The following is a 25,564-nucleotide window of genomic DNA, read 5'->3' as shown; positions in this document are numbered from 1 at the left end:
CTCCTTCACTTTAGGTGGGAATGTAAAATGGCACAGCCTCTATCAAAGGCAATTGGCAGTTCCTCAGGAAGTTAAATATGGAACTATTGTACAGCAACCTACTACTAGGAATATATTCAGAAGAACTGAAAGCAAACACATGAACAGACATTTGCACACCAATGTTCATAGTGGCATTATTCATAATTGCAAAAGATGGAAACAACCCAAGTGCTCAGTAAGTGATGAAATGTATAAGCGAAATATGGTATATACACATGATGGAACACTATTTAGCTGTAAGAAGAAATGAACTTGGGATGCATATGACAACATGGATGAATCTGGAGGACATTATGCTGTGTGAAATAAGACAGACACAAAAGGACAAATATTATATGATCTCACTAACATGAACTATATACTGTGAGTAAACTCATGGAGTTTAATGATTGAGTGTAGGTTACTAGGAGACAGAATGTGGGTTGAACAGGGGAAGCTGATGCCAAATATGTGTAGAATGCTTAATAAGGTTGACCATTTTAACTTATAGACTGTAGTTAACAGTAATACTGTGATATTTTAGCAGCAAAAGCCAAGAAGTTACTATTAATATATCAGTGCTAAAGGTCAACAGTGGGCAGTATAAGGGGGTAGAAGACTGTTCCTTTTGGAGTAGTGAAAATGTTCTAAAATGGACTGAGATGACATCACAACTTTGATGAAATTCAGAACCACTGCATATATATTTTGGATGGATTGTCTAAGTCAGGAGATTTTATAACAGAGTGAACCCCATGATGAATTATGGACTGTATTTAACAGTACAAATATGAGAATGTTCCCTGACTTATTACAAATAAACAATACCAATATATGTTGTTACTAGAATAAAATTTTTTTAAACAAACGAGTGTACAACACAATAAACCCTAATATAAACCATGTACTACAGTTTATAGTACAATTATAAAAAGGTTCTGCCCTCAGTTGTAATAAATACTCCATGCCTATGCAAGGAGTTAATAATAGTATGGTATATGGGAACTTTGTTAAAAATGCATGCTTTTTCTGTAAATCTACAGCTCCTCTAATTAAAAAAAAAAAAAAAAAAAAGAACAGTTGGTACCTGTTAAATCATGGGCCAGACAAAGAAGATGGACCTCAAAATTTGACATTTCTCTAGGTTTTGTATTTAGATCCCTAGACGGATAATTTTTAAATTGATATGAGTTAAAAAGGAGGTTTCTTAGAGAAGATGGAATTGGACCACTTTGGATTTAACTTTGAGGCACAGAAGAGTCTTTAGGTTGTACATTTAAAAAGTACAGTTGGAGAACAGACCCTTAAGAGAGAAATAGAGGCACTGATATTGTGGGAGTCACCCTAACAGTATAATTTCAAAGTGAAATTAGTGTGTGGTCTCTAAGAAAGAGAGTATAAGGACAGGTGAAGAAGAGGTTGAGAACTGAGTCAATGGCAAATGTTTTAGCCTGAGGTCTCCAAAAAAATACATACAGAGCCTGAGACAAAGGGTTTATGTGCTATGACTTTATTACGGAGTCCAGTCACAAAGAGCAGGAGATAGCTTTACTCATAAAGATTACTATTTAACACCTTTATGTGTCTATTATACACATATAATAAGGGCATTTTAGAAAGCTGGTTATCAGAGAGTGGGGCAGAAAGTGATTGGAGTGAGAATGTGAGAGGAACAAGGCTGTCCATGTCATTCCTCAAAAAAGTTTAGAATATGACACTGATTTTCTCAAAGTCAGTCCAAATCTTTCTGAATTTTATTGTACATGAATAATTATATTATACTTTTGCATATAAAAGAAGTAAATTGAAATCTTATTCTCAAGAAGCTTAAAGATAGTATATGTATTTTTTAAGAGATTTTTGGGCATTATAATACCATGCCCAATTTTATATTATAAGAGGTCCAAGAGACAAAATCACTCACAAGGAATTATGATCAAATTGAATTTTAGTAGTTTAGAGTAAATATCTTTTTTGGTATATTTTTGTATTAATGAAAGAAAAATGAACTGAGTGGAGAGGGTAAAATTCAGTGGTGGAGCACCTGCTTTACATGTATGAGGTCCCAAGATTAATCCCTGGTACCACCAGAAAAAAAAAAAAGTTGAAATCATGAAAGTAGTTTATTTTATAACATATTTTTAAAGATTAATTTACATTTGCCCTGTTTTTTCAGGCCAAAAATAAATTGCATTCATTGGTTTTCTTTTGAACTTATTATTATTATTTTTTGGACAAGCTGTGTACTTTAAAGCCAGAGTGAAAATACTGTTTTTGCAAAAACATTTCAGGGCATTATTTTCCCAAGGTTTCACCTATCCTTAATATTCCAAATCATTTGCTTTTGAAAAGGCTGTGTGCCATAATTCTTCTCTCCAAATGTTGACTAATAACTCTGCCAAAGACTCTTTTGTTAATGAATTTGCTTATTTTTCTATTGGCATTTTGCATTTTCTGTAATATTTCCAGTTTCACGGTGCCATCTTTTGGTGCTGTGAAATTTATTGCAAGTTGTCTTATGTTTCAGTGTCTTGACAACTAAATAGCCAATGAAGAATCCAGAAATTGATATGACCAATTTCATAAAGTTAATTCATTATGAAAGTTTTTGTGATTTTTTTCTTTATAGACTTTTTTATAGAACTTTTTATTTTATAAAACTTTTTAATTGATACTCTAGATAATGGAGAATCCTCAGTTTTTTATGTATTCCTTGCTCCCCTCATCAACATGCTTATAAAAAAATCAAATACTTATTAAAGTCAAAAGCTACAGAGTGAGACAGGAATGGGTGAAATCAAACATGCCTTCTTACAGTTAGAAAAAAGACTTCTACTCTCTTAACGAAAGATTGAAGCCATCTGAAGGAGCTAAACTGGGAAGAAGATTTATTCTTCCAAATATGTAGTAGCTTTTCTTCTTTGCTGAAGTTTAAACTTCACACATGCAAATAACCTGTTTTCTTCAATACTTTGAACCTTTATTTTCTTCCAGCACTTCTTTTATGTGCAAACAGCAGCTACTGGAAGCTCTCTACCTTGGCTTACCTCATGCAATTAACATTTATTTATTTATTTATTTATTTATTTATTTATTTATTTATTTATTTAATTTTATTTTGAAAGACCAGAAAACAGAATTGTGCCACCAAGAAATGGTAAAAGTAAAGAAGTTTGGCATGTTAGTGAGGTAAGGAGTGGGGCAGTAGTTTAATTAGCAGGATCCTACCAGTCCTTGTGCATGACAAACAGAGCTCTGTAGAAGACTGCTTGGTGGCTTTTGCACAAAAAGTTAGTTTTCTGACTGATTCTATATGATGAAAATAAATGCATCTCACATACTTTGGATAAAGCAGCATTCTGTTTACAGTAAATGGTGTTTCAAATGCCAGAGACATTCCTTGATCATTTTGAAGAATATATTCTTTGCTGTCATTGTTGAAATACGGTCACTGGAAAGTATGCCAAAGGAAACTAGATTTGACATTATGTTGCATTTATGAAAGAAAAGTTAAGTCCATTCTCCTCAGGTAGACTAGACTATTTTGGTGTTTCATTTGAGGTGGGACACTTCAAATGCCCCTCCAAAACACAGAGATCCCAAAGAAAAACAACTATTTTCATACCTTTCTAAATCTACAGTGGTTACCTTATGAAACTAAAGAGAATCAATAGATTTCAAATACTTTCAAACTGTCATATATATTTTCTCTGGGACTTCTTTTTACCTTGCCATAAAACTGACTAAATTAAACAATAAAATTTCCCCCAAATTTCCTTTTGTAAATCATTTTTGTTACAGAAATCTGTCCTGCAAATAATTTGTATATCTGCATTTATTATGCACATGATATACAACTGCAGACTCCATTTTCTTTAGAAATATTTAAATAAATATAAGTAGGTCACCCTGACCATTCCCCAAAAGGAGTTATTAAAATTCACCTTTCTGGTGCCCAAGAGGCAAAATGAAATAGACCGGGGGGACTGATTACTAGGTATTTCATTAGTGACTTAAATTTAATAGCTTTATCATTTTTGGTAGGAAAAAAAATCGATATATCAGATTTTTATTGTGTCCAGTCTAGGTAGACATTTTCCTGTTTAGAAGAATGAAGGGACCTGATAATCTGATGACAAATACAACAAAGCAATGCAGCATGTAGTATAAAGCTCTACAGTGACTGCAATGGCTCTGACATTTATTTTCTCATATGGTTTTGCTTTGTGACCTTGGGTAACTCAGTTATTCACCAAATGCCTCAGTTTACTCAGATTCTCAAGTAGAGACAGCAATACTATCCAACTCACAAGGTTACTGGAGCCTCAAGCAAATAATTAATGTAAAGCATATAACACAGTAGTAGGTAAGTGACAGTATTCGAGAGCGGTTAATCATCATAATCAATGCCAGCATCTCAGGATTTGATTAGAGACAATCTGTATGGCCCAGGAGCCTTATTTCCTCCACCCTTTTTACAGCTTTGCAGAGAGCTGGCTCAGCAGGACAGCATTATCATAGCAGAGGAGCAAGCTGATATCAGGCTGTGGGCTCCAGACACTCCTAGTTTCTAACAACACAACTGTTCTGATTCCTATCCCTGTAATATTGCAGACGAATATATAGGTGGGCATAGGCCCTTCTCTACTGGAATGTTGGCTGTGGTGCCAACCGACCAATCGAAGCTAAGAACTTGGGGTCTTGGAAGCACTTTATTTCTTTCCTGCTTATAGTTTCACCTTAATAAACTTTGTTATAGCTACATGCTAAGAATCAATAGGTATTTGATAACTGAGAAGACAGAGGGAGGCTAGAATTAGGCATAGACCTGTACAGGGGACTAACAGATGCCATTCAAGTTGGGAGATTGTTAAAATATCAGCCATGTCAGGGTTAAAAATAAAAAAGCAGGGAAATGGAACAAAGGGAGAGGAAGAATGCGGGAAGTCAGTGGTGAGCAGTACTCCAATGTCCAGACAGAGAAGACAGCAGGGTGATGTGCCTAGGGGCAGGATCCCAGGCTCTGGACGAGGATCTCAGAAGTCCTCAAAGTATTAAAGGAAAGACAGACAGTACTATGCAGGCTTATCAGAATCCTTCAGAAGATATTAAATATTAATAAGTACTACATCAAAGATCTAGGCAGAATTTTAATTGTAAAAATTGGATCATACAGGGAGTGAGGAAAAAAATGTAACGGTTGGATAGGAGATGGGGGACTCAGAAACAGGCAGGACTTTTGTTATCAAAAATGATACATTCAGGAAAGCCTCAAGAGAAATTTACGTAGTGGAGTAAAATAAATCATAAGTTTGAGTATGAGTAAAGATTGGACTATATACATAATTGCTTTCTGGTGCAATGTTTAACAAAAGTTAATGCTGTTTAAGCAGTACTGTTTGGCTCAACTCAAATTTTCTTGCCAAGAACTTCCATTCCTAATACAAGTAAAGGAAAGAGATTAAGCAATGCATTAGGCTAAATGCTACAGAAATACATACAGAGGAGCCATTTTCTAGGCTGTTCTGTTTACTTTTAGAGTTTTCCAAGCAGCTCCATCAGAATCTATAGAAACCCCCTTCAAGGAACCTAATATCTATAACTAAGCATAACCGAAAACAAGTTACCCAAAACACTTGACATTTTCATACATGGATTGGCTCACATTGCTCAAAAAGCACGAAAAAAAAAATGTGAAAATAAAATAAAAAAATAGAAGTAGGTGACAGTCAATGCTAGTAGCACTCACTCTGAATTCCTGGTCATGAGGTCAATGAGGAGTAGGTCAATTCCAATGACCTAGTTTAATACTCTTTCTGATTATCAAGGTAACTAATCTCTGATTGTCCCAGGCCAACAGAGTTTGTTCTCCTATATTATTTCAAGAAATTAGTTATTCAATGGTAAAAATATCTAAAGTTGACTTTGATATCTCATATAGATTTATAGCTTAAATTTAATAAGTACTTGTTTTTCAGTAGAGATGTTTGTTTAAGCAGTCCTTATATCAACAGTAAAGAAGGGCCTTTCAGTAAAGTTAACTTTTTCCTGTGCCTTCCCTGGTCTTGTTTTGGAAGCATTTTAAATTACCTCCATATATTGCATGTGGTGTTATTGAACTCTACCTTTTGCTGTTTTTTCATAATTCATTTTATTCACATAGTTAATATATATATCAGTAATAGCTGATTTTCCCCCTCCTCTTTGATTAATTTATTTGTACAGTAAACTAAATTTCTAAAACATGATCTGTTCCCTATTGGCAGTTTTTACTTCCATTTTATTTACCAAAGATTCCTAAATTTTTAAACTTTTTTTGAATTTCAAAAATTATTACACACACACTCATGTTGCCCCCCAAAAGACCTAGAGACAAGGTAGAAACTAGTATAGATATGGTACCCTGGAGTGTGATTAAAAATTAAAATGTCCTCTTTGCTTTCTAAAGAGTAAGTCAATACCTCATATTCTCAAAATTTTCCCTACCCCAGGCTTCTTTTTCTTTCATGTTAGAATATAATGTTTCTATAGATGTGAAAAAAAAAGCACTCAGCATCCCCTCAGCTTGCATGATGAGAGTACAGCCATTTTGGGAATTGCAATAAATATAATACAAAGTCAGATAGGCGAAGCTACCCAGGAACGATACACATTTACTCAAAGGTGTTTTATACATTTACTCAAATGTGACTCCCACAGCAAGTCTAGTTGTGAATTTGGGGAATGAAATCAGCATATTGCACAGTAGATATTTCAGAGGATCTCTCTTTTTCTCTCTCTGGTTTTTACTAAACAAAGGGATATATGTTGTCCCAGCATGAATCTAGCCTCCTAACAAAAATGATCACAGTGTTCTATGGATCAACCTTCATCAGGCAATATCTTCTCCCAAGAATCTTGGGTGATATTCTTTACTTTAGCATTAAAATGATGGATTTCTCAGTTTTTTAAAAAAACTCCTTAGATATCTTTAAGCCCAAAAAAAAATAAGGAAATTTTTTAAAAAATTAACCATTTATTGAATAAAAACACATGCAGAGTACTAGGGAATGATATTTATATGACCGTGAAGACAGAAAATAAAATCTGCTGGCCCTGATACCTAGAAACATTTTTAAGGGAAAATGTCTTCAAATATGAATTCCTCTATCCATAGGCACATGCTGGAAAAAAAGGCTTTAAAATTACATGATAGTTGTGGTATTTGCTCAGAATTATTTTTGTATATTTTCAGATAAAAAGGACATAGATTCAAACCCCAAATATCTACATCTGAGTATAAAATGTTCCAGTTGTTACATAAATACCATTAAGGAAATTAAGTTGGGGCTTATTAGTTAAGGACAAGTTTGTTTTCGTTTTTTAAATCAACTGTATATGTATCCAATTGAATAGGAAAAAAGAATTTTAAATTGATATAAAATTTTATATAATTTCTACTCATAATATCATTTTACCCTAGATTACCTTATAGCCCACACTTTTAAATAGCAATGTTTATTGTAAAAAATTAGGATATTAGAAAAATGTATTAAAATGTTAATAAAATGAACTGATAGTCCACCAATGTGAGATAATCACTATTAGTATTTACAGATTTTTTTTAAGATTTATTTTTTATTTATTTTTCTCCCTTTCCCGCCCCCAGCCCAGTTGTCTGCTTTCTATCCATTAGAAAGTCTGTGTCTGCTTGTATTCTTGTCAGTGGCACCGGGAATCTGTGTCTCTTTTTGTTGTATCATCTTGCTGCGTCAGCTCTCCATGTGAGTGGTGCCACTCCTGGGCAGGCTGCACTTCTTTCATGCTGGGCAGCTCTCATTATGGGGCGCACTCCTTGTGCATGGGGCTCCCATCCATGGGGGACATCCCTGTGTGGCACAGCACTCCTTGCACACATCAGCACTGTTTGGGCCAGCTCATCACACAGGTCAGAAGGCCCTGGGTTTGAACCCTGGACTTCCCATGTGGTAGGTGGATGCTCTATCTATTGAGTCAAATCTGCGTCCCAGTATTTACATATTGTATTTCTTTCTGACATATTTTCTAGCTATCTATATATTTATATTTATAATATTGGAATCATATTTTATACAAATTTGTATAAACACTAGATTTACTATATTTTGTTTTCTAATGGTATTAAATTTAGTTGAGAAACATGAATTCTAATGACAATGGTATTCCACATTGGGATACATATTTTGAATCACCCCTCCATTTTAAAGAGTTTGTTTAAAATTATTCTTATGATTATTCATATACTATGATGAATATCTCTGTGTAATTCATTTCCTTAAAATCAGAATAACTCAACATTAATGGATCAAAGGGAATAACATTTTTAAGTCTTCTAATGATTGTGGTTTAAACTTTAATTAAGAAATATGTTTTACTAATCATTTTCTTATAAAACATTATAAAAGAAATCACTTGAAGAATGCCTAGATAAACATTATCTAATTTTGAGTTATTTCCCAACAAACAATTAATACATAAAAATAGAATCATAATCTAGACCTCTTTTTGAATATGTGGGGAAAATAAACCTTACAATGCAAGTTATCACTGAACTTTGGAAATGGGTATAAACCAATTCTTTTAAAGCCATATTAGTGGGGTGGCTATACTTTAAGTATTCATGAAGTCAAAGAAAAATATTTTAATTGCTTATGTTAGGACAAAAGAAGTCACGAGCAAATACATTTGCTCAGATTGAACTCGGGACTTGCCAATATTTTGTAGCCTCTTCCCCAAATACATAGTAAGTTAAGAAAACATCTACTCCTTCCCCTGACACGTGCAACCTGACACAAAGGTTTACAGAGTAAATTTTACTGAGAAACAAAGGTAAATAAAACAGAGCTACAAAACTGTCTTTTGGAGACAGAAATACAAACAAGGATGATCTTTGCTGAGAACAGGTTTCTGAAGCAGTGTGTATGCTAAAAAGTCATTCTAAAATTGAAGCAGTGTGGACACAAAACAAACTTAAGTACTGACACTTAACCAAATAGTTGATTTGGGGGTAGGGTACATTTCCAAGAATTTATCTGAAAAGACTTGTTTACTCTTCACTGGAAATTGATGTCTTTTCTTCCAGTAGATGAGAGAGGTCATTGAAAGAAATCACTTTCCTTCTATTTATGTAAATGCTGAGACACATTTTATGTTTTTAATATGGGAAGACCATAACTGAGTATTGTTATAAACATTTGTTTGTAAATTAGTGGTATAAAAATTGAAGTATTTGCAATAAAAACCATATTACAAATGGTAGGTAGATTTTTTTTTAAAATATTTGTTTTTAGCTAGGTATCAGGCAGTAATACAAATGAACACTTTCTTACTGCAATTTAATATTATAATATCGTTCTTGTAAAATATTGAGGATAAATGCCTCAAGGCAACCAGAACTTTTACATTTGCAACTCTTCAAAGAGAAGATGTATCTCTAGGTCAGTGTTTTCCAACGGTGTGTCACAAATTCTTTTTGGGTCATGAAATCATTTTAGTGTGTCATGGCAATTTAAAAAGAAAAGAAAAGAAAAGAAAAGATCACAATTAGAGTGTATCTAAAGTAAGTTTTATTTTTACTTTATAAATTTATTTTTCAAATATTCATAGAACAGATACTTTTTAACCTTTATAAATATTTCTAGATAAAAAGAATAAAAGCTACCCCATAATGCTTATAACAAAACCTGACAAAGATTTGAGTGGAAAGAAAATATCAATCTCAGTTATGATTTTAAATGCAAAAATAGTAAGTATATTGCCAGTAAATGATATATGGCTGTTTTTAAAAGGCCTAATCCATTATGGCCAGTAGGGTTTATTTTATGAATGCAAGAATGGTTCAATACTAGGGAATCTACTGAGCAAATCTTTCATATTTATAGATCTAAGTGCAAATACATTTAGCTATCTCCATGCAAAATATGATTGAATACAATGATCATTTTTGACTCAAAAAGGACCTAGAATTTATGCTTTGATCCAATAAAACCATACACTAATATATACACTAATATATATTCATCTATCAGACTAATAATCTGCCTTATGCTTCATATTTAAGTCTTTTAAAAAATTTTGGCTTCCTTTTTTAATGTATATTTTTAATTTTTAAAGAAGCTATAGATTACATTAAAAAGATAGGAGATTCTCATTTGTCCCACTCACTCCCCCTCCCACACTCTCCCACATTAACAACATCTTTCATTAGTGTGGTACATTTGTTACAATTGATGAACAACTGAAGCAGTGCTACTAACTGGACTTGCCCAGGACAACTAACCAAAGGATGATGATGAATAATTGCCCATCCCAAAAAAACAGAGAGTATCTAACAAGACAGTTTCATCCATCTGCCCCGTGGGATCTATGCCCCCTCTCAATCAGAAACAGAGTGGGCATCACCATCCCAAAATCCTCAAAAAATGGAGGAATGAAAAAAACATAAGAGAGAAATGCAACTATGGACTAAAGCAGACTTATTATTCCAGCAATGGAAGAACTTGTAACATTGATATAAAGGCAGTGGTCACCAGAGGTTCTGAGGGAAGGGAGAGGGAAGAATACGTGCAATATGGGAGCTTTTTTGGGACATTGGAACTGTACTGTATGACACTGCAATAACCGATACAGGCCTTTATACATTTTGTCAAAACCTATAAAATTGGGAGGGAAAAAGTGTAAACTATAAAGTAAATTTCATTCTATAAAACTTTGTTTCAGGAGTTATTGGTTGTGATATAAAATGTTTTCTTACTGTGCTTTGAGCAAAATCATTTGAAAGGCATAATTCTGGGTCAGCTCTTCCTCAGGGTTCTCAATTTGAAGGTAAAAGAAAAATTACCCCCACAGTAAAGAGATGTTTTCTATGCTATCCTTTTCCCCCTTACCACTTATTTCTAGAAAATACATATTCATAGGTCAGTGACTACTTGTTCTAATGAAAGGAATTTCGTGGACTGCATTATAAAAGTTTATGTTGCAACTTAGAAAATATTTTCATAGAAAGATAGAACACTCTGTAAATTCAAGTTTACTCATTTTAAAATTTATAAGTTCACTCTTAATGAATATTGAGACTCAATAATTACGCACAACTCAGAGAAAGATACAAAAATAAGATGAACAATATACTGTGTATCATTTTATTTATAAGATTTATGTTGAGTCTAAGATGAAACAAAAATGCTTTTTAGTCATCTAGTTATCTTCACCCTAAACCACAGACTTATTAACTAAAAATAAAACCTAGTTACAAGTATATACTAACAGATAGTATCTGAGAGTCATATTGACCTTTTAATGCACACTGCTTTAGAAGTATTATCTTTTTAATTTTCTACATTTTCTAAATGCTTGCAAAAAAGATATTTAATAAAAGAAGAAAAAAGGATTACATTCTTGAATGCCTATTCTGTTAATAAGAATAGACAGTCTAAGGAAATCCCTTTGCTAAGGAGAACATTAGTGACTTAGTTAGCTTAACAGTTTCTCTAAATCAGCTATTTCCTCAGTGTTGCTTACACTAAATCATTAATACATTGAATTTAATTTGGTAAACCATGTTAAAATATAGATTAAACTGTCTTCTATAGACTCAATATGCATTTATAGGGTGAATGAATGAGTACAAAATACACATTTTTTATGAATGTGTATCTATTTACTTACTAATCTTTCTCAAACATGAACAGTGATCAGTTTCTGCTATGTGTATAAAGGGAAAATATATTTTTGAACCACAAAGGTATTTTAACTGTAATATATAACAGTGAGTCTATAGAAGCGTGCATATTTCATAACAGTTTCCCTTAATTTGCACAGATTCTTGGCTGAAATGGCAAAAAATTTCTCAATTCTTCTGTTATCACCTTTAAACAAATCTATTATGTTAATTGCCACATATTAGATTCTTCCCTTCCTTCCTATCTCTTTTCTTCCTTTCATTCATTCTTCCTTCCTTTCTTCCATTTTTCAATAATCACAGTTCAAATGAGAGGAGCTTAATTTGGAGCTCTAAATTAGATCAAATCAAATTAATACATGTCTATTGGTCACGGTGTTTAGGATCCTGTCCTTTCGAATATAATTGTTCCTGGCACATGGAAAACCACCAGTGAGTTGGATTTTCTTAGAGAATGTCAGCAGGGAGGGCTTCATACTTATATTTCTATGTGGCTAGTCAAAAAGAAAGAATCATTAATCATAACAGAAGCTGGTAGAGAGGTTTTCAACTGTAGTTTTTGTATTTGTATACAGTATGTTTTATCTGTTATTCTGGTCTCTCAAGATATGTTCAACTTGTTCTAAGTCTTCCTATGTGAACTCACATTAGGGAACAGTGATAAAATATGGTTGATCAATCATTTTGACTGTGAACATTCAGGGAAGAAGTAAAGCTAACAAAGCAAAAACAGAAAAAGTATATTTCTAAGTGCATCAAAATACCTTTTGATTTTAATGATTCAAATACAACCCTGACATAATATTTCCTATACCTTCCATGAATCCTTATCAGTAGCAGTCCATGCAGTCAGGTCACACAGACACACAAGGCCTATTATATGAAAAAAAAGATATATCCTTTATCTGAAGATATTCCTTTCATGGGCACTATTTCAAAGGGCCACAATGTCGAGGTTAACAAAACTTCTAGAGTGCCTCTTACGTTCTAGTTACTGTTCTATGTGAGAAACATAAAAGTAGAATAAGGCAGCATTCCTGACTTCAAGGAGTTTACAGCCTAGAGGAGAAATGAGATGGATAGAAATAATATAAGGCATTAGAAACTGTAGTAGACAGAGGCATACTGCCTCATAGTGAACACAGGAAAAGTTAGAAATACTAGCCAGAATTCATGAAGTTGAGCTCTCTGTCATCAACTTTCTCACTCAGCATTTGGTACCTGCCTACTAGTTACACAGTCAGTGCTCATTTTCTCACAGCCTCTTATTTCTACACTGTTCTTCCACTAAATAAAAATGACTATGGCAAGGAACATCTAGAGAAATTTTCTGACACACTTTAGTGTTTATCAATCCCATATTGTGTCTATGATTTTTCTCTTTGTTTTAACGCTCCACTTTGCAATATCAAATTTCTTTGTATCATATTAATCAAAGAACATTCCAAGATTGCCAAGCCTGTTCAAATAATAACAATAATAAGCCTAGGATAAATGTAGGCTTATCCTACCATGTGATGGCAAGTTTAAAAATTACCCTACTTAGCTAAACTAGTCTTCTCTGGGTTGATAAATCATCTATCTCTCCATTTTATATTCTATTTTTTTCTGACAATCTGTATAATTTTAATAATATTATTTTAAAGTTTTGATCCAGGTAGTTGAGTATGCTTTTCAGATCATAATTAAATTAATGTGGTTTTGTTGCTAATAGTAAAAAGTATTACAATGTCCGTGGAGTCACTAGATACAGAGACTATTACACAATTAAAATGAATATTCTTTGCTTCTAAATTTAAAATACTCTGAAATAGCAATTTCTCTATTAAACAAGAACTAGTTTTCATAAAGAATAGAAAATTTGGGTGACCCAAGAGAATCTTAACCAACTTTCCTCTTGACCAACTCTTCACTGTCTCAGCAATTTTGCAGATTTCCCTCATTCAATCAGCACACAGGGCAGCAAAGCAAGTATTTTTAAAGTCTGATTAATACCTAATCATGAGCATGTAACTCCAAACAAAACAACACATAACAAAACTGAACTGTATCTTTGGAGATCACAATTGCAGTTTCAGGATCAAATGTCAAATATGGAAGTCACAATCACAGTCTCAGGATCAAATATCAAATAGATTTCACTGACCTGAGGAAATATCTATTTGGCTCATCTTGGTCTGTGTGATGTTGATATGAACACCAACTTTGCTTTCAGTGAGGTCAATCTCAACGTTGCCTAAATTATCTGCAAAGTGACTGAAAAGCAGGAGACCATTGGGGTTCCAAGTTCTGAACTGGAACCTGACTGAAAACAGGTCCTGATTAAGCCGGCCGGGCACTTCCAGGTAACTTGTAGCATTGAAAAAGACAGGCACTGTGTATGGCTCCACACAAGAGAAACTCAAATTTCCCTAGAAAACAGAAGGACATGCTTTGAGGCGAAAACAGAACAAAGTAAGCATACACCTAAATCAGTAGACAAATGTGCAGTTCTACAAAGTTCAAAGCAGAGCCTAAGCCTTATGCCAAAAGTGTGGCAAGGATTTGGTGACTGGATACATCAGCATGAATCTACTTTGAGTGTAATACCACCTCATACCATCATCAAACTGAGGGGTGTAACAAGCACTATTCACACGGAATTAACAGAATAAACAGCATGATGTGATGGTCTGACCATACGATATGGTATGTATATGTGCTGTGGGCTTGAATATGGACCACTGCCCTCCTCTCCATGAGTGATGATCCAGGCAGACAACTGGACAGGAAAAGAAATGTCATAGCTCTCTTTCGGATGGTCAATGTCGAGTGTTTATTAATGTATTACTTTTGTCTCAGTGGGAATTGTGGTTATTTACCTTGCTATTTATGAAGCTGATATTTTGGGGCAAATGGTCCTGGGTTTTATCCCCATACCTAATAGAAATGAATTCACATGCTATTTAGCATCAACATAACTGTGATTATTTCAGATGAATTTTTTATCCAGCTCAACATTTCATTTAAGTGCCCGTGAAATGAGCTTACATAACAAAGCACTAATGTTTGTGGAACTAGTAGAATGAATATTCAAAATGAAAACAAACTTTGCCATCAAATTAAAGCCTCCCCTTCTTCCTACACTTCCTCTCTTTTGGCATAAAGAAGGAAATTTGATTTACCATTCAGATATTCAGAAATTTATACTTAAGTATTTCCTTTTAAAGATCTGAAGATCTTCATTTGCTTCTATCCTCTTCGATCCTACATTATATTTTCAGGAATATAATTTGATAACATTTTCATCTGGTCCTTCAGTATTTTTATAGCCCTTTCATATATTCCCAGATGCAGGGTTCTTCCATTTCATTTCAGTGTGTTAACCATTACAATTAAGGCAGGTTGTCCTTCTGAATTCATATTTAAATTAAATCTGCTCTGTACCTTCACAGGCAATTATTTTTAAATATGTGCTTTTACTCCTGAAAAGAACTGCTTATAGATAATAACAGAGATGTTATAACTGACCACATACCTGTGCTGCAAAGATTGTCTCCTTGGCTAAATTAAAGATCCTTTCTGAGTGATGACCCAACTAGACTCTGAAGTCAATGTATAATGAGGAAATAGGATTTGTGTGTGTGGTGGGGTGGAGTGGGGGAGGGCTGCAGAATGTGTTAGTCAATTTCACTGAAATGTCAGCACCTGACATCCTTGAAAGCAAATTTCTTATATAAATAGCCACCTGTTCACGGACCCCTGCAAAATGTCCTAACCTGTCTCTATTCTGTCTAAAAATTTCAGTGTGTATTTATATTTTGACTCAAAAGTGTAATCTTTGTGCCTGTGCAATTATCTGTTAAAATGGAAAATAATTATAGAAAATGTATGCTTTAGCAAATACACAACTCAATTTGCATTTAAAGTTGATTTTGGTATGAGTCTCCTTAGTGCAATTTTCTGTAGACTGGTTACCTAATTGGTAACATCTCAGGATCAACTGGGAGGTTTGGGAAGAAATAACATTTTAGCTCTTACAGGTGCAATTAATGGAAACCTTATTCTGATTATTTAGATTGTACCTTTCTTTCTTAAACTATAATTACGGAGAAGACAAAGGACCCTGTTACCAGTTTATCCAAAGCTTGAAATAGCATATACATTAACATTGACCTAGATAAGAAACACTATAATATGGAAGAAGACCATGACCTTGGGAGTTATATACTGTGAAGCCACAATCCATGTTTGCCTCTCGTAACTGGCCACGTGGCACAAGGTATTTTTCTTGAGTATAAGTTATTTTTCTTGATTGAATCACAGATTTCTCATCCACAAAAAGTTTATGCTAATACCTTTCATCTAAGCATTATCACAAATGTTTGTAACATAGTTAGCACAGTGCTGGCTGTCTATAAATGTTAGTTAGTACTATTTTCTCTATATTATATATATTTTATGAGAAAATACCAAAAGTTCTTTTTTAATTATTAACATATATTAATTTTTAAAGGATAAGCATTATTTGTTAAAAATAATTTTGCATTAAATTATTGTGCCACATATTTTCTGATATCCAACCTGAGTTATGTCCATTTATTAAAGGATTTTCATTCATCCAATCATTTTTGAGGAAACCCTAGTCTCAAATTTGGGGCAATGGGACCATCAGAGTTCCTTTAAAACATAGTTCAACTATCCAATACCAGTGACCCTCAAATGTATGGTTCTCTGGAATCTCAGGCTCACCAAACAACATTTCTGGGTTGCAGTGGCTTCTGATGTTAAGAAACTATAAGACACACCCATACTGAAATAGTAAATTAGTATATTTGAGAGTTCTAAGCAATGCCATGGGAAGGCAGGCATACTAAGATGCTCTTCGAATTTTTTTTCTGCTATCTGAAATGTAGTGGAACCTAGAAACAATCTCAAAGAGCCAGAAGAAAACCACTATGAGTCTGTTTCACAGCTTTCACTATCCAATAGTAATCAACTTTTAAAAATTGCATGGTATTCGGCTTGTAGAGACTTGGCAAAATATTTGTATATTTGAACAAATTATTTTTGGAAACATGAAAATGAATATAGTAAAGTTTCTTCCTTAAAAGCTCTTAAATGTTAAATTAAAACTTAAATAAATGTAGAGATATTTGAAAGCATGATACTGCTAGTTTAAAGGTTGCTGAAAGGAGGGAATGAAGTATGTGATGAAATATGCCTAGTCTCTCCTGCCATTGGGAATCCAGAAACACCAAGGCTATCATTCTGAAAAAAAACCTACCATTTATTTCAGGCTAATTTAACTCACTAGCATTATCTAGTCCTATAGCATATCAAGTTTCTATATGTTTTTTGATAACCTTAGAGTTTGTTTTACACTGTTGAGCCCAACAGAAACAAGTTGAAAAAGGCTTTAATTTGCTTTTGTTCAATTTCCATAAAAAACAAAAAGTTATTTAATTTGTTATGACCCAATATTTTGGGGGTGAAAATTCTTACCACATTTGAGGGCTCTAATTTCCTCCTTCTGGCAAGATCAGTAATATTGATGCCATTGTAGTTAATGCTTTCCATACAGCCTTTGAAATTCTTTCTACTGCTGGAACTTGGTTTGCCAGAGAAAGGTATTCCTCCAAAAGTTATCTTTGAAAAAATAAAGAAGCAAGCATTTACATTTAATTGATTTTTAGGAAATAACAAAAGTTACATAAGGCCGGCTTATCTAATAAACTAGACAAAATTGTGAATATAGCTAAGGCCAAGTATCTTTACCTTAATCAAAATATACATATTCTAATATTCTACACTCAAAATCTGTTGCACATTAATCTATGTCATTATTGAAGTACATAATGGGATCATTAATTCTGGTAACTAGACTGTAAATTGAACAAGAATTTAGCAATGATCTCTTATACTTTTGTGACCTAAAAAGGCATTTAATAAAATTTTCCTAAAAATATTTGGAAAGATTTTATCAAGCAAACTTCTTTTATTAAGTAACAACAAAAGTATATTTTCATTTTATCTTTCAAAGACATAACTATCAATAAATGTTTTCCATGAATGATGCAATAACAAGCACTAATATAATAAGTTGAGATTATGGGAGCTAAAAGCAAGGGATATTGGAGATAACAATAGAATTATTTTAGTCTAATAACCATTAGAGTCAAAAGTTTCATTAGATGGAGTAACAGCAGGACAAAAGGAGCAACATGGTGGGTTTTAATGACCATGTACCTGCCATTTGAGTCTAGAGTTACATGGAATTCCTTTTATATGAAAGAGAATAAACACGCATCTTATAAAGCCAGTGTCATTTTTGTTTTGCACATGCAGCCAAATTAATCTTAAATGACATATAAGAAAATTCCACTTGCTACTTCCTGCCTCCTCATGACCCTATGAGAAAGGTACTATTATTTTCATTTTATAGAAGAGGGATATGATTTATCCACTGTTACATAGCCTGTATGAGACAGAAAGGATTTCAACCAGGACTCCTGCTCCTGTGTATGCCTGCATAATTGATTTGCTCTAAAATCCTAGCCAGTTTTTTGTTCTACAATGGGTGAGGAGGAGTTATTCCTCAGCTTCTGAAGCAGAGCTGTACTGTAAAAGACAATGGCACAGAATTCCAAGTAAGGGCATCTTGAAGTTTAGCTGAAGAACAGAGAGAAGTCAGGCCAAGCACCAGTCTGCTGTCCTCTTTGGTTCCATTGGCTGAGAGGAGGAAAAATAATGTGTATCTGCATACCACTGCACCCTTCTCAAGACACCGTGTAGCTAACAGCTAAATTTCAAATGGATATCGCTCCACTGTGTGGTGTAAAAGGGAGGAGGGACATAAAATGAACTCTTTAGCCATGTCGCACAAAAAAGTGCCCACATTGAGACACTTCACAGAGTACCTTTGTATTCTAATGATTCCTTCACAATGCTCATCTCCTGGGATGGCACTAGGTGTTCTTTCATTTACCCCTCGCAGTGGTGTCCCACTTGTACTGGCTCATGAAAACTGATGATTAAACAGAGCCATTATTAAAATCTAAATTACTTAAGCTATTTTTTTTTAATTTGTTGTTACCATATATACAATCTAACATTTCCCCTTTTAATTAAACAAATTACATTAAAAATACTCACATCTTATCTCAATCATTTTACTACATTTTACTGTTAGTGTGCTCTTGAAGCTATTTATATTTATTGCATCTATATAATTTAACTCCTGTACAGTGGTGTGCTAGTGAGCATCTATTCCCAATTCCTTGCTCAGTACTATTATGTTGGCGGTGTGAAATCAGCCCTGGTGAGGAATTTATACCACAGAAACCTACAGATGTTACCAATCAGGGCATCCTCCCCTTCCTCCCCTGAGGGAACGGGTTGCTAAGCATTTACCCTTCAGCCTTGACGTCCTTGGCCAGAGACCTTTCTGGATGAACAGAAGCTGTACATTTTTAGGGAAGCAGGAGACAGCATCTTCAGATTTTGTGAAGAAAATACTGGGTTTCTGATCCCTTAGGCCAAAGACTTTTACACTTCAATATGAACTTTATATATGTATTGAAATTACTTTTGAGTCAAGGAGATATGTGGAAAAACAGTGAGAAACATATTTCTTCTCCTAAACAAATATATAAACAGAGTCTCTGAATTTTAAAAAAAGCGTAGAGCTATGAAGGTGGGCCCAACCACCTTTAGTGTGACTCATGCCCATATTTACAGTCTCAAAGAGGAGAATATTCAGGCAATAATCCTACAAAGAGAAATAAGTTGAGTCCATCTTGACTTTCTTACATAAATTCAAATTTCTTCCTAGTTTCTAATAAATATACCCCAAGCATTTTAGTTTACAGCCAAGGTCCCAAACATGGTATTATATATGGATGGGCTTCTAAGGGTCTATGAATCTGCTGATGCTGTTTGAAAAATGTGTGTACAAAAATAGATTTCATCACAAACTCAATAGGTTCTATTACCCTAAAATTTTAGTTCAGTTTTTTAAACATTGGAATGACATTTGCCCATTGCTAATGTTCCAGGATTTCTCACCTCTTCTATTTTACTTCAAAGTTTAAGATGACAAATAATTCATCTTGAAGTTTTTCTTGTAAAGTGGGAGATAAATCACATGAATCAAGAAACAATTTAGAGAAGATAGACATTTCTGAGATTTTCCCCTTCTTTCTCTTGGAGCAAACACTTTGTTTTAAAGAGATATTTGAGGTGGGGCAGGGACTGGAAAATTATTTCCTAATAACCTTAAATTGCTTTAATGTTAATGAAGTCTCCATCAGGAATTACATAGAACACTTTATCTTAAGTTCCTATTTAGGAATGAATGTAATATATTCATATTATAAACTATTTGGAAACTATACATATATATAAGAACACACAGCATATATGCTGAATATACCTCACATTCTTAAAAATTTACACTTAGAAATAATACACATATATGTATATATCCGCAATTTTTAACCTGGGTATCTAGGCATACTGTGGGTCTTCACAGAACTCATGGGGTACTATAGTATATTTTAAATTTTAAAATAAACACAGAAATAATTGACATTTTTTGGACACTATGTGAAATATTAGCTTAAGGTCATTCATGGTTACAACATTAGACCATGCTTCATTCTTTGGATGATGTCACATGTTTGTGAAGTTGTGAATGTTTGTGAAGTTGTGAATGTTTGTTAAGTTGTTTGGACCTAACCTAATATTTAAAAATTAGGGCTGCTATGAAAAAATTACTGAGACACTAAAAACTACATGAACTGAGAAAGTCAGAAAATCTCTGGCTCAACAATATTTTTTGACCTATCTATTTTACTGTAATGCTGTTTTTGTACAGTTAGTACTCTCCCATTTCTCCTATTTTATGCTATACTGTGATGAACATCTTTCAGAACTCTTATCCCCATGCATGATTAATGGTTTTGATGGATATTTTAAGCTGAATTTAACCTAAATGATTAAAAACTACTTGAAATATATATAGTACGCTATGAGAAAAAATTTTTTATGGCGCCAATGTGATCATTACTTTTTAATGTTTGATCATTTGGAAGGTAAAATATCCCCTTTTTTTTATGAGCAATTTTTTTAAGATACTCTATATTTTACTTTATTTCCTATATGACAATTAAATATAAGAAAAATAACACTTGCCAAGGAATCACAATGTGTCATCATAAATTTATAAATGACAATATAAACCAGTATGCAGGATTTCTTATTCAATATTTTATAATATTAGACAACCCTGTGTGTGCATCTTGTATATAGGCTACATAGCATATTCAAGAGGAATGGGAAACATAACTGAATTCCAGTGGAAACGATTACAACTTAAATTCATTCTGAACTTAATAAATGGCTGATCATGATAAATGGTCTCTCCAATCTTTGATAACAAGATTTAAACATATTTCAAATGCTCATTAAAAGCTTACAAATAGATATATTATTAAGCTATATTTTAAAGTTGAAGTTTATTTTTCTTTGGAGAACAAAACAAAAATGGCATGGATAGGTGTATGATTTTTAAAATACTGTAATATAGGGAAGTGGATTTGGCCCAACAGATAGGGCATCTGCCTACTTATTACATGGGAGGTCCACGGTTCAAACCCAGGGCCTACTGACGTGTGTGATGAGCTGGCCCAAATACAGTGCTGATGCACGCAAGGAGTGTCGTGCCACACAAGGGTGTCCCCTGTGTAGGGGAGTCCCATGCGCAAGGAGTGCGCCCCTAAGGAGAGCCGCCCATATGAGAAAAGTACAGCCTGCCCAGGAATGGCACTGCATACACGGAGAGCTGACGCAGCAAGACAATGCAACAAAAAGAGACACAGATTCCCACAGAAGAATACACAGCAAAAGGACACAGAGAGCAGACAATTCGGAGTGGGTGGGGAGGGGAAGAGAAATAAATAAATAAATAAATCTTTAAAAGAAAATACTGTAACATAATAGGTAATTGAGGCAGCCGCTTAGCATTTATGGCCATCGTACATCATCATGTTTACCTCATAGTCCAAGTCCAGGTAATCGAACTCTCCATTGGTGCGAAAATGCTGCATACTCCTGTCCAGGGTGAGGTTAATACTCCGTCCCTGGCGCTCAATGATTACGGAGTGCCAGTGATGATCATCCAGCAAGCTTCCTGTCGTGATGGACGTGTGGCCATATATGGGGCCAAGCTGGTTGCTTCCTGAGCCAAGGGAATGAAAAGAAACAAGGCAATGGCTACCTAGCAGACTCTGGAGAGCAGTAGACCTCTTATCATTTACAATGCCTAGAGGAGGATGTACCCTCAAAGTTAATCCTATTGAAGTCAACATGCAAAAAATAGTATGTCACTATATTTAAACCAGTTTTATGTTAAAATTATAGAAAGGTTATAAAGGATGGAAAAAAGTCTGCTCTGTTCAAAAGAAAAAAAAATACTTCTTTCGCTGTGCCATGAATTCTGCTAAATTTGGTGAGCTCATTATAATTCAGTGTCATGTGAGCTCTGGAGCCAGCTACTTGGGTTCTGATGCTGTCTCCACTATTAGTTTTATTGTATGATCCTGGCAGGTTGGTGATTTCTCTGGGCCTCTATTTCCTCATGAAAATTGGGAAAATAATAATACCTGCTTTACAAGGTTCCTAGGAAGATTAAATGAGGTTGGACATGCAAAGAATGTACACTCATTGGCACTGAGTGAGCATTTACTGAATGTTACCTGTAAAAATCTATTATTTTTACTGCTGTTATCATCGCTGTCCTCATTGCTATTGATCAAGGAAATAGCATGATAATTTCTAGTTTTCTCTGTCCCCAAAAGTCAATGATCTTAAGCACTATGTAATATTTAATGGCAAGGAAAATTTTCTCCAATTATATTTTATATTAAAATAAATGCATTCATATATATACATACATATATACATACACACACACACATATATATCAACAATCCAGTTTTGAAAAGACATCTAACATAACAACACAACTATAAATAAGAGTGGAAGGTTGTTAGACTTCAAATGTTTACCTAGTTAATCTCTGGATGCTGCTTGCAGTTTTTAAAACCATTTTCTATTTTATTTAATCAATTCTTGCATTTTTATGGTCAGGAAAATCTAAACACTATAAAAATATAATATGTTTTAAGAATAAATAGCATAATGGAAATAAGAACCACAGATTGACTGAACCATTAAATTATTATTTTTTTTATATTTAGAATGGTAATGATCCCTATCCATTACATTTCCTATAGTTTTATTAGATCATATTTTCTTTGCTTTTGGAAAGGAAATTAAACACTGATATGAGATTGCAACTGTGAATGTGATTGTGTGTGTGTGTAGGAGAGAGCATAAGAGATCGAAAGAGAGAAAGAAAGTAGCAGTAAATCTAAATGAAAAGGCTGCATTCAGTTTTATTACTTTTAAATACTTAGAAGACCAAGTAGTAGCTAGATATGCATGATATTTAGATAACGTTGTTAAAGAGCAACAGTAGATATTTGAATGGACATATTTCCATTGCTGTAATAAATTCTATATTCAGTTCTGGTGAAAAGGTAACAAACTGTTTCTGTGAGGTTATGTAATCAGTTATTTGTCTCAAAACAGGAATGTCACGTCTTCATAAAGCCCAGTGGCTTTTAAAAGGTTAATCTGTATGTTGTATTGCAAAAAGAAGGAAAGAAGGAAGGAAGGAAGGGAAGGAAGAAGGGAGGAAGGGAGGAGGGGAGGCAGGGAGGAGGTGAAGAAGGGAAGAGTTATCTTTTATGGCTATATTTTCTCTCAAATTTTGGTAGTCTAATGGATTAGTATGAATGACTATTCACATATAATATTAAAACTCTACGTGTCATTTGCATTCTCCCAGGTTTCTGCATGCATTTCAATGTGAAATGTTTTAATATTTTGTGTGATTGGTCAATTCCAGCTCTTTTGTATGGTCTTCCATTCCTTTTTCTTATAGAAGCTATTATTTCTTTAAAATTGAATTTTGAATGTGAAAAGATTCATATTAAAGAGTATCTTTTTTAGACACTAGATCAAGTTTTATCTACAAAAACAATTTGAAGTTGTGTTTTTTTAGTATAATACTGATATTCAAAGTAAGAAAAATATAACACTCTTCTGCAGCAATCTATAGTATACAAGGATGTTTTACTCTTCTAGGTTGCCAAAAGCAATATACCAGAAATGGGTTAACTTTTAAAATCGGAATTTATTAGTTTACAAGCTTACAGTTCTGAGGCATGAAAACGTCCAAATGAAGGCATCATCAAGCAATGCTTTCTCCCTGAAGACAGGCTACTGGTGATCCTGGACTCCTTTGTCACATGGCAAGACGCTTGATGGCATCTGCTGGTCTCTCCCTTCTCTTCTATGTTTCATAGCTTTCACCTTCTCGCTTCCCTGGCTTCCTCTATCCCTCTCTGAATTATATTCCCTTATATAGGACTCCAGTAAGAGGATTAAGTCCCACCCTGTTGTAAAGGTTAACTGAAGTAACCTAATCAAAAGGCACTGCCCATAATAGGTTCACACCCACAGGAAAGGACCGGCTTTAAGAACATAATTTTCGGGGGAACATACAGTCTCAAACTACCACACATGTCATGTTCAGGGATGTCTGGACCACTCAAATTAATAAGGAGGACAAACAGATAGGGTCTGTCTTTAGTGTTCCGATTTTTGTTAGGATAGATTTAATATGAATTTAATGTGAATTTAGTATTTACATTATTTAGAGTACAGCAATTTATAGATTTCTGATATTATGACAATAGATACATTTATGGTATCTATAATGCCCTTTAAACAACCATCGCCTGAAGACTAAATTTTTAGACAAGCAAGAGAAATACCACTTTTTTGCATGAATTGCAAATTTGAGTATTAATATCTGTCTTGTGGCTGTTCCTTTTAGCCTTAAGAAAAGCCTGGGAATATTAGCAACATATAAACATTCACTAGTATTGTCCATTTAAACAGAACAAGAACCGAAAAGCAACTCCTTCCTTGAATTCACTTTTTTCACTAACCAACAGTTCATTTTTCTGCTTCCTTCTAGTTGACTATATTTACAATCTTCATTCTCATACTTCTCATCCACTCTTTAGCCTCTGCAAATAAAAATTTTGTCCTTTCTACTCCACTGAGAGTTAATCAGCAATAACTCCATATTGCAAAAGCCAATATTCACATCTCTGTCTTCATCTTACATGGAATTTTAGAGTAATTCAACACTGTTGACCAGCCTCTTCTTCCCTTGCACTATGATTCTATATTGTTGTGTTTTCCCCTACCTCACTGCCACTTCTTTTTTGTTTTCATTTTAACAACTTTTCCTTCTCTCATTCTCATATATTCACTTTCCAAATAGAAATCTCTTGGATGTCTAACAGGCATCTCAAAGACACTAAGTCCAAACAGATCTCTAGAGTTCCTCCTTCAGTTTTCTCTATTTGTAAAAATGGCACTAATGTCCATTTAGTGATTAAACCCAAACTATAGGAATCATTCTTTTTTTTCTCTCTTTTGTTCTTGCCACATGTCAAATCCATCACAAGTCATATTAAATTTACCATTAAAATTAACTCCCCATTTCTCCACATCTCCTATGATCCAGTGCCTTCTCACACCTGGACTTGAATTAGTCCTGCTTTGATGCTCCTCCTGATACAAGCAATTTTTTCTTACAGAATAAAGTTTCAGAAATAAGATTATGATGCTCTCCAGTTTAAAGCTTTCTGACCAATTCTTATTCTTGAAATATATTTACATATCGCAGGGACAAAATGGTAGAGTAGGAAGTTTTACAAATTG

General features: G+C 33.9%; 1 protein-coding gene across 1 annotated transcript in view; it reads right to left on the bottom strand.

Annotated features, from left to right (window-relative positions):
• CNTNAP2 (contactin associated protein 2) overlaps positions 1–25,564 on the bottom strand; it is a 2,351,919-nt gene that overhangs the window by 1,324,134 nt on the left and 1,002,221 nt on the right. Inside the window, exons 6-8 of the mRNA XM_058297514.2 lie at positions 21,754–21,938; positions 17,204–17,347; positions 13,866–14,130 (exon numbers count right to left, since the gene is read on the bottom strand). Coding sequence (XP_058153497.1) covers positions 13,866–14,130; positions 17,204–17,347; positions 21,754–21,938 — 594 coding nt within the window. The remainder of the gene's footprint in view (positions 1–13,865; positions 14,131–17,203; positions 17,348–21,753; positions 21,939–25,564) is intronic.

The sequence above is a fragment of the Dasypus novemcinctus genome, chromosome 5 (genome assembly GCF_030445035.2).
Source record: "Dasypus novemcinctus isolate mDasNov1 chromosome 5, mDasNov1.1.hap2, whole genome shotgun sequence".
Classification (NCBI taxonomy): Eukaryota; Metazoa; Chordata; class Mammalia; order Cingulata; family Dasypodidae; genus Dasypus; species Dasypus novemcinctus.
Note: the sequence above shows the minus strand (reverse complement) of the source record. Positions and strands in the feature narration are given on the sequence as shown.